The sequence below is a fragment of the Dermacentor albipictus genome, chromosome 1 (assembly GCF_038994185.2).
Source record: "Dermacentor albipictus isolate Rhodes 1998 colony chromosome 1, USDA_Dalb.pri_finalv2, whole genome shotgun sequence".
NCBI lineage: Eukaryota > Metazoa > Arthropoda > Arachnida > Ixodida > Ixodidae > Dermacentor > Dermacentor albipictus.
The window spans coordinates 261,430,433-261,443,325 of NC_091821.1; the positions used below are offsets into that span (position 1 = coordinate 261,430,433).

Genomic DNA, 12,893 nt, shown 5'->3' on the forward strand with positions numbered 1-12,893 from the left:
TCAGTGGGTTGGCTCCCTCTGTTCAGTGCTGTCATTCCAGCCTGAAGGGAATAAAGCTTCAAGGTTCAGCTACGGGCCAAGAGTTGCCAAGGCCTGCAGCACACAGTAGTTGTCACTGTCAGAAGGGTGTGACCCTCGGGGCAACCATGGTGCAGGTCAGGGGTTGTTGGGAGTTTTCAGGATACTGATGGTGCCGATCAGGAGTTCAGATCTGCTGTAACCAGGGCCTGTCGAGGTTACAGCCAGGGCTTTGGCTTCAGTAGGCCAGGAAAGTTGAGGCTTTGCAGCACCCTGTCTTCCTGAGGACAGGGAGTCGGAGGTACCAAGAGCTGCTGAGATTACTCATGATCAGGCCGGGGTGATCAGGAGGGGTCAAAATCATGCGCAGCCAGGTTGATGGGTCAGGAGAAATCGAGAGCCATGGTGACCTTGTTGAAAATTGCTATGGGGCCGGGAGGGTTCAAGGCCCAAGGCATCTAGTTGATAATGGCCCGGAGCTGCTGAGGCCATTGTGCTACAAGTGGGTAACACAAGTAGCTAGGAGTAGTCAAGGCCTCACACAGCCAGGAGTTGTTGAGGCCTGCCCACATGAGACCGAGGAGGAAGCATGGCCAGAACAATGTTGCCATTGGAAGCCAGCAAGGAGTCGCTCAGTCTATACGACAGCACAATCACAGTGAGATGTGTAGTAAGGCTGGGTGCAAACTGTGGCGAGACCTAAAAGTCGGGACAACTGTTAGACTTGGATGAGACAGGAAACACTGGCGCTGCTGTGTCCTATGGTGAAAAAGCCCAGTGCAGGAATTAGGAAAGCACAAGAGAATGCGCTAGCAACCTTGTAACACCCCCTCATGGACTCTGGACAGCTACTGGCCTATCACCATGATTTCAGCACTTCATAGGCTGTTTAGGTTGAGGCTGCAAACATGGGCTGAGGAGGTAGTTCTGGGGGAGCTGCAGATAGGTTTCAGGCCTGGCCACTGCCTGGGAAAAAACCTGTTTGTTATCACCCAAACAAAGGAAATTGTGGTAAAGGAAGATTGCCCTCTTCTGTTTGTCTTCCATGACACTTCTGAGGCGTATGACAGCATTGAGCAAGCCAGGTTGTCGCAGCCGTTGCAAGCGCTCGGTATACAGGAGGAACTGCTCTGTCTGCTACAGGACCACTACACAGACACCCAGGTGGTTGCGCAGCGAGGCAGCATGCTCGCTGATTAAATTCAGCTCACCAAAGCATTAAGACAGGGCTGTGCAATGTTGCTGCTCCTCTTCATGCTGTACATGTTTCGGGATGGAGAGACACCTGCCAGAATCGGGGCTAGGCTTTGATCTTAGCTACTCGGAGCTGGGCATGCTGAAGGTGCGACGACTGCTTGCACACTTCTACGCAGAAGATATTGTACTGCTGGCGGGAAGTAATGATGACTTGCAGATTCTGCTCGACATAAGTGTGGAGGAGGGCACTGAGCTTGGGCTCAGCTTCAGTGCCAGAAAGTCAGTGGCCATGCATTTCTCGCCCTGGGAGGAGGAACATGACTCGCCTCCTCTGCTGTAGAGCAATCGGCCTATGTGGGTGGAAAGTTACAGGTACCTTGGGGTGACAGCGGCAGCAACGGACAACTATGTATGCGAGTACGAGGTGACTTTGCACGCAAGCACCTTGGTGTGTCATGCTCTCCTGGTGTCAAGGACTTTGTGGGCCATCAGACGATGTGAGGTCACCAGGGAACTGTGGAAAAGTGTAGTCCCAGCTCTCACTTTTGGCAACGCAGTTGTGTGCCTCTCGTCATCGACCAGGCAGGCTCTCTAGGTCCACTAAAGAGAAGCTGGCCATACGGCACTGGGGGTACAGGGTTTCACAACAAATGAGGCAGTGCAAGCAGACCTCGAGTGGTCATCTTTTGAAGTGAGGGAGGCGGTTTCCAAGCTTTCTTACGAGAGGTGCCTCAGTGGCAAACCGGAGGGGCGCTGGGCTCGGGATGCATACAAATACAGTCGCTGACTGATTTCTCGGACTCCAAAAATTCGGACATGCTCGATTATTCGGTCTGCTTCGCTGCACCGCCATTCTCCCCATAGACCATAATATATAACCACTGCCGAAAGTTCGGACACCTTGCAACCTCTCGTCTGATTTTTCAGACACTCCTTGAGCCAACTCGATCGAACGCACCATGCACAGACTCTGACTGGTGCATGGTTCGACTTGCTGAACGCCATTTTTGTTTTGAACGGAGCCTCCTTGCTGCCCCACAAAGTGGTGCTACTGCAAATCCCCGCTCATCATCATCGTTTCTGCCTGGTTCGTGGCTATAGCAGTTCCAGTCTCAGCTTAGCAAGCCATGTCAAGACAATCCAGCAGCTGATTTGTTTGTTTCTTCGTGCACGACGCTGCGAGTAGGCCACGTTTTTCGTTTGTGCGACTGGTAACGGCGTGACGGTGTGGTGATGTTTGCTTTGTGTGCTGTGTTGAGGTTGCGGTGATGCACACGTGGCATACAGATACGTAGTGTCAAGTGTCTAGTGGCACCGACAGTGCCCGCGCAGACTGAGCTGGGGAATGCCGGCAAGCGGGTGCCGGGAGTCTAGGATTTGTCGCTTTCCGGTGTGCAGTGGTTCCGGACGCCGTCTCATTTGACAGTTTCACAGGTGCTCATGCTGCTGTACTGACATACGCAGAACTCGATGACGGCGAGATCACTCGTCAGGTTTCTGCTGCACCGCCGAACGATGACTCCGAGTCGGAAGATGACGCACCATGTTCTACGCTGCCGTCGCATGCGGAGCATGCACAAGCAGTGACTGTGCTTTCAGCTGCCTATAGTGACCGTACGACCCTCTCCGAGATTCAGGCTTATCTGATTGCGCGTAAATGGAACAGCGTGCAACGGCGCATTCACGATTTCTTCAAGCCTACTGCCGAGCCTGAATAACTGCGTGGAAATAAAGGATTTCTTTTTTTTCTTAATCTGCTTTTTTGGACACCTGTTTATTTGGACCTTTCCGCAGTCCCCGTGAGGTCCGAATAAACGGTCGACGACTGCACATTCACCTCCGATCAGTAAGAACAAAATGGGTCGCTCGAACCCAGTCGCTGACAGTGCCACACGAGCATGGCTCCTACACATACAGGGAGTGGCTTTTCCACGCAAATTAACCTTTCAGGACTGGCTCTTGGCTTAACTGGCTCTCCTGTATAACCTTGGTGCAATCCCTACAGTAACTCCAGTTCGGCATGAACCTGGTGGTGCCAGCAAATTCATAATTGCCGTAGCTTAGGTATGCTGGTACCTGGAAATAAGTCATCTTGTTCGTTTTGATTGTCGGATTGTCATTTGTGAATAGTCAATAATTGGGAAACTGCTGGGTCACTCGTGCATCTCACCAAGAATGTCCTTGTCCCTAGTTCTTGCTTCAATACCATTACTCCTGAATCATGGAAGTGAAGTGATAGTTCTATAAGCAGTTACTGTTAAAAACTCTGAAGGATATTTGTTGCTTGCAAAAGTTTTCCCAGGTGTTTCATTTTTGTGTATTGTGTAATTGACTTATAAAGCTACTTAATTGTGGAGTGAATGTGGCATCTGGAGTGCTTTATGCTGGAGTAGTATTGTGGCCTTTCTAATATTTTCATGCCCAATATATTTTCTGAGTTGCTTCATAGGGCCAAAGTAGATTCCTTGCAAGATTGGTCTTTGTAAACACCCAAATGCATGCAGTAAAAATGCATACCTTGTGTTTTTTGTTGAATAGGTGAATATAAAATCTTTAGAAGATGTAGTACGTGGTTACCTGGACTTGGCTGAAGAGAAAACTGAGGCTGCTCGCGAAGAATCCCAGCAAGCAGTAGTTGACATTGATGACCTCGACAATGTGCAGACTCCTGAAAGGTGAACAATAAGATTACTCTTGCTTATTAGCATAATTTATGCTGGCTATAAATCTTATATAAATGGTAGACTGCTATTTGATTAAACAGTTCCAAAATGCATATTTACTGTAGAGCTGCTGACTGTTGTTGCAGTGACTGAAGTTTTTTGGAACTATTCAGCTATTAGAGTGCACTAATGGCACACAATGTATAATTGCAAGTTACTTTAATTCCTAATGTCTATATGGTGGTGTATGATTTTTCTACTTCATCGCTAATTCAAATGACTGTCTTTTCAGTCTATTGTTGAGTGCTGTCAGCAGTGAGGACACCCAGGATCGCACTGATCGTGTTGTCCTCACACCATGGGTCAAGTTCCTGTGGGAGTCCTATCGACAGTGCTTGGAGCTTCTCCGAAACAACTCGCGTGTGGAATGCCTCTACCATGACATTGCACGCCAAGCATTCAAATTCTGCCTCAAGTACAACCGCAAGACTGAATTCCGCAAACTTTGCGATCATGTGAGTGCCCGACATTTTCACTAAAATTTTGTTAGCCTTATGGGATAAAAGTTGTGCTACTGGCTTGTTCGACTGCTGTGTTAGCGTAATCTGAACACAGCATTGTTCAGAAGGCACATTTTGCTGCGATCCTTCTAACAACCCATTGAAGCCAAGAAAAGCACAGGAAAAAGTAAGCAGTTTTTGTAATGCAGAATTTATAGGAATGAGTGTTTGATTTGCAATAAGCTTAATATTTTTAGTCAAGGCAAACAAAAATGAAAGACAACTTGCTGCTAGTGAGAGCTGAAGCTGCAGCCTCTGCATTATTCGTGCAATGTTCTACCAATTCAGATACAGTAGTAGCCTTCCCTCTGGCCCCGTTTGTAGGTATTTGTCTGCATGTACTAAAAATTTCAGATTTGATTCATTATATCAGTGTTCATTATATTGAGGTTCAAATATTTATACCTCATGTTTAGTTTTAGCCAAAGCCTATTGCGTTTGCTCAGTCTCATGCTCACCAAGTTGTTATGCGTTCGGAGTAAGAGAAAAAAAATTGCACCCTAATCTTATGTGCACCTTATTTTATAAAACTGAAAAGGTAGTGTGCCTTTGATTTTTGCAATAAATAAAACTTGCATACATTACAATGCATTCACTAATTTGAAATTTAATCACACTTGGAGGAGTGCTGAGAAAAGAAATTGCTTTATTGGATAGCTGTCGACCTAGAATTTATGCTATGGAGCCTCAATTTCCTGGTAGTGAAACCTTTAATTACTGTAAGGAGACTCTTGACGTCATCGAAACCATTTGTGGTGGTATCGTGGTACCAGGTGCTGAGGATGCGTACACAAACTGTGGCCGTGCTGCCAGAAGGCGAGCTACCTTTTTGGCAGCACGGCCATAAAAAGAACAGCTATAAACTGCAGCTACTTACACTTCATGTCATGTCAGAGGTCACACTCGACAGCTGCTGGGAAAACTTGAGTTTGAATTGTGATAATCGTTTCTGTTCCAAGTAGCTCATTGTAGTTAAGGTGTCTATGCAATGCTGATGATGGCCCGGTGTGCTGTGGTTATTGACATCGCACCACATAGTATATCGACATGGTGGTTGCTGGCAGTGCGAGAAGTTGTGAGCTGGTTATTTGAGTTGCCAGTGTAGGATGGACTTAGAGGCTGCAGCGTACTAAAAATTTTCTATTAGTTTTAACAGACTGCTATACTTTTTTTTTTGCAATGTAAACTCCAATGTGATGGTCAACCATGACGTGCCCTTTTTAAAGAATATGGGTTTTTATAAGCATCACATTGGAAACATGCTAAGAATGCGTTCTAGCATTCTTAGACTTTGTAGCAGACAGAAGATAGATAACTTCAATCAAATTAGGCCTAGGCAGCATCATACTCCACCATGTAGTGATGGTTGCTTTCATTTTGCCTCTTACCCATTTGTAGCTTCGTGCTCATCTGGGCCAGATACACCGGCATCAAAGCCAGCAGACTTCAGTGAACCTCAATAACCCTGAGAGTCAGGCCATGCATTTGGAGACACGTCTTGTCCAGCTGGATAGTGCCATTCAAATGGAACTCTGGCAGGTAGGTTAACAAACTTTCATAGGTCAAGGTGTTGCTCCGTCATTGTAAATAATTGCTTCCTTAACCTCCTGCCGCTATAAACAAACACTAATTATATTCTCACCGTCCTGTCTTTACCTTCATCGCAATGGTAAGCTGGTTTGTCAAGTAAAAAAATAGGTATAACTCTTGGCACGATAGTTGCCCTTCAACTTCCACCACTGTCTGTCATCCCTTTGAAACTCTTGAGAAGCCTATTGGTGAAGTTGTGTGCAAGAAGACAGCTCAAGCAGACTGCAGGAGTCCAGTTTTCTGTCAACCCCTTATTGCATACATATTTTATTTGCTTGTGAGAAAAATATTGAAGCTTTCATTTAGGCCAGGTGTGTCTAAAGAAACCTCAATTTTCTATTGGAATGAGCAGTTGCAATTTTATGAGCAAAAGTAGTAGTGTATCATATGCAATTGATCCCATTTATATCAAACTTGGATGCATTGCATTATTGCCTATACCAAACAGTTGTAGAATCACCTTGGAAATCTTGAGCAAATGTTTAATGCTGCACTGCACATGTATTAAACTCCTGTTCGCTGCCACATTCTGTATATTGAATGTCACGCCCCTGCAAGTGCATTTCTCCTAATGGCTACGTGATAACTTCTCATACCACCGGAAATATTTAATACTGACAAATTCGAAACAGCACTCTTTCAGCTGATGCTGCCAAACAAGACATTAAATGTGAAGAGCAGTGTACATGCCATGGGGTAAGAATGAGCAGTGTGCCTGCCTCTGTCTTGCTCGCTGCTCATATAGATAGCTCATGCAAAAGTCCTCCCGATTCATTATATGTTCCAGAAGAAAGGGTAGATGACACCCTTTTTTTGGTGAGTGGCTTCGGGCATGGGATGTCCATTAGGTCTTACCACAAACTGCATTTTAGGGTTCAGCAAGCAGCCAGTGCAAATCCAGCCCCAACTCCTTCTGGGGCAAGTGTTTACATTGCAGCTTAGATTTAAGGGGGGACGCGGCTTTCACAATGCGAAAAATGGCCAAGAAAATCAACTTTTTGAAAATCACATTTTCAGTTTCTATAACTCTTTTTCTATCCGGTTCCGAAATATCATCACTCTAAACCACGTAGAAGTGCTCTAAACAATTGTTTATCAGCCAAGGTGGCGAAAAATTTCGCGGAAATCAAGATAGAACAGTATTTTTCAAGCTACAATATCTCCGGAACGGAGCAACCGAGCGCCGCCTTCTTGGTCTCTTTAGAAGGTGCATTTCTCAGTCTTCAAATTTGCCGCTTCAGCTATCTCCTCCATACAGAAACGAGCACACAAAAAGCAAATAATTGAAGGTCATGCCGGAGTCTGCGATTGGCCGTGCTAGCCGCGCGATTACAGCGCACTTCGCCATTGGTCTAGCGCTTGCGTCGTCTGCTCGGCTTTTTGCACCTCGCGAGTCTGGAAGTCCCCACTCGCTGTGTCAAAAGGGGCGCTACGCGGACATTGCAGTAGCGTGGCCGATCCCTACGTTTGTGGACATCTCAGACTCGCGGCTAAGCATACCGAGCATCAGCAACGCGGACATCACGACTAAGATTCGCGTGAAGAATCCTCGGACACGTGGCTAAGCCTTTCATCACTTGCTGTTTCGGAATTCTTGACTAAACACATCGCACACGCAATCCTTGGACCCGCGGCTAAGCATTTTCACGGATAGGAGTCTCCGACTTGGCAATCAAGCACTTCGCACGCGGACATCTCGGGCCCTCGCCTAAACATACTGTGCATCGGCACCTCTGACTGCGCGACTAAGTATGTCGAGCGTCGATTCCTCGAGCTCGCAGCTAGTAATTTCGTGCGTCAGCACCTAGGACTGTACGACTGGGCACATCAAGTGCCGACTCCTCGAGCCCGTGACTAGGAATTTCGCACATTGGCACCTTGGACTGCGCGACTAGGCATTTCGTGCTTGGGCACCTCGGACTGCGCGACTAAGCACATTGAGCATGGGCCGTCAGTGAGCCAGAAAATCGTCTCGTGTGCACGAAATCAAAGAGCAGAGACCCCCCCAAAAAAACCGCCTGTAAGCAAAGACAGCAAAAACTACAATCCTGGTCCATTTTGAGAGATGTGAACTGCTCCGAAAACTTCGAGAGACGTTTTCTCAAAAGTGTGTTTTGGGCATTCTGCATTGTCTGGGGAAAGGGTAGCATGGGAATGCCTGGGCCAATTTTGATCCTGTTTGTTTTTATGTATTCTCTGAAGTGTGCTTGAGGGTATGACAGTCTTCAATATCTTGCTGAGGGCTTAGTTTTTCTTCTGTATGCTAATTTGTGGACGACAAGCTCTAGTACAATTAGTGAAAAGGAACATGATGTTCTGTGTAAAAAAAAAAAAAAGCGGTTAAAAACATTTTGGAACTGTTGTACCCTGTGGTGCTCTTTCAAGCAAAGATTAAAACTACAGGCAGCTCCCTGGCATGTTTTGTTAAAATGCCAGGTTTTCCACAAGCGGAACACATGAAACTTTTTGTAACTTGAAAACTAGTCAAGGTATCGTAATGATACTGCACATTTCTTTATTTAAGACACTTTCGAGTGCGGCTGCCGAATTTCGTTGCTTTCGGTCAAAGAACAAAAAATGGCTGTGGCTTAGCTAAGGTTAAGCCCAGGATGCGAAGCATACTAGCCTTTATTTTAGTTGTTGAACCACTGTTTAGCCTGGTGAACTGCTGTTGCTTGGCTATATTTGGTTCGGCTAGACAAAGAAACAACTCATGCGTTACTCTGCTTATTCCTTTATTTTGAAACCAATAAATACGCTGTTGTGATCAGTAAAGTAGTGGCGAGCGACAGATACACTCGCAACTTGACGAGTTGACGCATGTTGTTGTGACGTCTGCTCTAGCGGGAAGAGCGGGAGTTAGGCCGCAGTACCATCTGTGCGACCGCAGGCGAGCGCATGAGTTGAGCCTCCGCTTTTGCAGCTGTTATGACGTCATATGGTAGTTACGCGGCCGCGCGCGGCGCAGCAAGGAAGAGCGTGGTTGTACGGCTAGTATGCTTCGCATAAAGAAATGGCCAGGCTTAGCTTGGTTAAGCCAAGAATGCGTTGCATATTGCGCGAGTTGGGGCCCAGCTTTTCCTCCGGCTGTCGTGACATCACGTCACGTGGTTGTGCTAAAGGTCAATGGTGGCTGCCCGGCCGCGCCCAAGGGCTGAACTGAGTGATTAAATATGCAACGCATAAAAATAGAAGCAACTTAATAACAAACATAGCAAACTTAAAAGAGAATAGACCCACATATGAGACGCGCAGAAATGAACAATGGCTCATACCCTCAATGGTAGCTACGCGGCCGCGCTCGGCGCAGCAAGGAAGAGCGTGGTTGTGCGGCTAGTATGCTTCGCATAAAAAGTTCGCTCTGATCCCCACCTCCTCCCTTAACAAAACTTTTCATTGTGGCTGTGGCTCGCAACATTTATCAGTGTGTGATTTGCGCGCCCACAGTCAGCACTCAGTGCATGCTTGTAGGGTTACACATAGAAATGGACTCGAATATTTTGTAAGCTGAAAGCCACTTTCGAATCTAACAGCATCTGTGTTGCGTTGGCAGTCACCAATGCAAATGCCGGAGAGGAATGGCTGAGAATGAATGGATGACAAGGTGCCCAAGCGCTGAACAGCACGCAAGAAGAGAAGAGAAACAATCTCCAACAGAAAGGGAGGCAGCAGGGCCAGCTTTGTAACCGAAGCTTGACTCAATAGGTCTGGCTGGTTGACTTGTTGGCACGGGTTTTGGAGACAAAAAAAAAAATGTGGATAAATAACTTTTTGAAGACAGTATTTTTGGATTCTACAGTGTCTGACATCTCAAATTTTCGCGCATCTTGGACCAACATTATCGTCATAATGATGTTTTATATCGCGTCGGCGAGCTCTATTTCTACTGAAGTAGTGCACGAAACGGCCTTTTTCCATGACACGTAGTGGCTGTTGCAATGTCCGATAGCAACCATCTTGATCTTGTTTGAAAGAGCCACCCTTCTCGTTTAGTTTTCGTACCACTGGTACGCTGAATGACTATGAAGAAAAAGCCAGCGAAAAAGTTGTGCTGAAGCAATTCCATTCATCGACTGAGACCACTGCGACACATGACCGTAAGCACACCATGCCATTGGTGGATTTTTGCTGTGGTCTGCTTGGGTGTGCGAAACTGCACGAAACGATGTGAAATTCAATTTGCTACTAGCCATCAGTTTGGTGAACAGAAGAAGAAACGAGAGGTGTTACCGTAAAAAGCCGCGTACAATACGAACCCGCATATAGTACAAGGGGAAATTATCGGGACGTGAAATGGAGAAAAAAAAGTTTTATCCGTGTATAATAAGAGTTAGAAAAACTCGAGGAAAACATTTGTTTAAATTGCACCCCGCACTTCAATCGCTGTCTTCCTCAGCTGTGCTCTCTTTGGATACCTAGTTCCTTGTCGAACATACCTTCCCAGAGGTACTCATCCTCTGTGCCATCAAGTGCGTTCGAGATGCCGCACTTCTTGAATGCGCGACGTAGAAGGTCCTCTGGTGTGCTGGCCCATGCGCCCACAATCCACTTGAATAGCATGGCTGGCGAAGCCCGCTTCGCCGCCCAGTCGGCATCACTGTAGGCTCACCTGAGCACATCCAATCTGCATAACAGTGCTCGACCGCGTCCTTTAATGAATTGTTCACGCAAACATCTAAAGGCTGCAGCTGAGACGTCATACCATCCGGGATAACGTTGAGTTCAGTGCCGGATTCACACCTCTTCACTGAGTTGGCCAAATGGCGACAAAATGCATCCAGCACGAGGATGGACCGGAACGACAACAGTGCGTTGGGCTGCCTACACCAGACGGACTTTATCCAGTCGAGCACAGGATTCTCGTTCATCCAGCCTTTCTCATGGCATCTCACGACCACATTTTTTGGCAGCTCCTCACCTTTAGGTCTTGCGCTTGAAGACAACATAGGGTGGGAGCTTGCGTCCATCTGCCGTGCCCGACAACATGACGGTAACTCGCATTTTCTCGTTGCCAGTGGACCGGACATAAACTTGTTTAGAGCCCTTTTCATGAACGGTGAAGGGCGTGAAGGGTTTATCTGGACACGCGTCCAGATAAACCGGCGTTTGGTCAGCATTGCCGATTTGCCCTAGCTGGAAGTTCTTGGACTTGCGCAGCGAAATAACGCGGCGCTGGAAAGCCACAAGCAGCTCTTCAAACGATTCAAACAGCTTTTGCGAAATCGAAGTTCGGCGGCGTAAGGAAAAACCGGCACGGCACATGTAGCGATAAATCCAGTGCTTGCTCGCTTTGAAGGCAGAGCTTGGTAGCCCCCCTGCCCCCCCCCCCCCCCCCCCTTTTTTGCAAGCTCCTTTGCTTTTGCCTACATAAGCTCCATGCTCGCAGCTGGATGTGCGGCTCGCTGTTGGCGTACGAACTCCGTCAGAGCGAGTTCGATTTCCGGGAATGTCCCACTCTTCGGGCCGCGAAAGCTTCTTCGCGTTCCGCTGCACACGAAAAGGGCTTCCTTCTGTCAACGCCAAACTGCCTCCCAGCTGCACTGTTGCCGAAGTCCTGTGCGGCTAAAATAACCTTTCTCTTGAAAGCAGCAGAGTACTGTTTTCATGATCCGTACATCTTAGTCCTTCAATGCGGAATAAAAAAGATGCACTTCACCAAGTATGGTTTGCACGTGCTGCCAAGGTGCGTGCACTCAATAATAACGAAATGATGCTGTAGTCACGCAGCAATAACGAAACCAAGCCGTAACCACGCAGCAATAACGAAACCAAAACTTCTAGCCCAAATTTCTGACTGAAATTTTAGTTCAGATCCGTATATAGTACGAGGCGAAAATTTGGGACGCTAAATATAGGGAAAAAAACCTCGTATTATATGCGGGTTTTTACGGTAAACTTTCAAAACTGTGCAGTAGCATTGAAAGATGCAGGCAGTAGTTCGCTACCCGTGCCGAGCACTGCCAAAGCCCGCCCCCGTGACCGCGGAATAGGTTTAGCAGCATAAAGCAGTTCTGGCAGTGGCCGTTGGTCATGCGGCATTCCAGAACAACTACTGTAGCCCAATGATTTGGAGAAAGCGAAGGAGGCTCAAGAAAAACTGCATGACTTTGCAGTGCCGGCTACCAAACGAAAGTCAGATTTTCTCACTCGCGCTGATGCAGCCGTGGCTCTCTCAGATGTGATGGGGACACGCTTCGTTGTCATAAGCCTCTATTCTATAAATGCTCTACTGTTTTGTGTAAAGCACAAGTTGCAGTACGGCAATGGGCATAGGTGAACGTGACTGTGGTCTCGGCATAGATTTGCAGCCAAACATGCACCCCGTTCTTCATGAGCAGTCTTGCTCTGCATGAAATGCAGAGCACCAGTAATTGGCAAATTGCATTAAATGACATTTTTTGTGACTAAAGATATTCGTCTCGTGCGCGATCTGCGGTGATGCTACGTTGACCAAACGTGCAATCCATTCCTCAAGGACAATCTCCCTCATGGATGATTTTTTTTTTTTCAGTAAGAAACAGTTCACACTGCAGCATTCATACTGGGGCATGTGCCAGGGGCCTACTAGCCTGTTACGACTCGTAACATGTAAATAGTTTCTTATGCTGAATAAATCGAGTTCTAAGTTTTCTTGAAGCATACCTTTTGCTCAGCCTGCTTGTTTGTGGAAACAATATCTCAAGATCTAAGACAGCTACCGCTGTATATATATATATGTATATATACATAAATTTGCTCTATGAAGTTAAATGCATAAGGCTAGAAGTGCTGCAAGCAGATTACTACAGGGTTTACGAGTTAATATTGAATGTAACTAGCTTTTACTGTATGGCACTGAGTAAAGTTGCTCTTTCTCGTTAATCTC

At 46.8% G+C, this 12,893-nt stretch overlaps 1 protein-coding gene across 1 annotated transcript in view; it reads left to right on the plus strand.

Moving 5' to 3' along the window:
- eIF3a (eukaryotic translation initiation factor 3 subunit a) overlaps positions 1–12,893 on the plus strand; it is a 34,315-nt gene that overhangs the window by 1,943 nt on the left and 19,479 nt on the right. Inside the window, exons 3-5 of the mRNA XM_065433180.1 lie at positions 3,754–3,890; positions 4,171–4,393; positions 5,837–5,977. Of these exons, the coding sequence (XP_065289252.1) occupies positions 3,754–3,890; positions 4,171–4,393; positions 5,837–5,977 (501 nt within the window). The remainder of the gene's footprint in view (positions 1–3,753; positions 3,891–4,170; positions 4,394–5,836; positions 5,978–12,893) is intronic.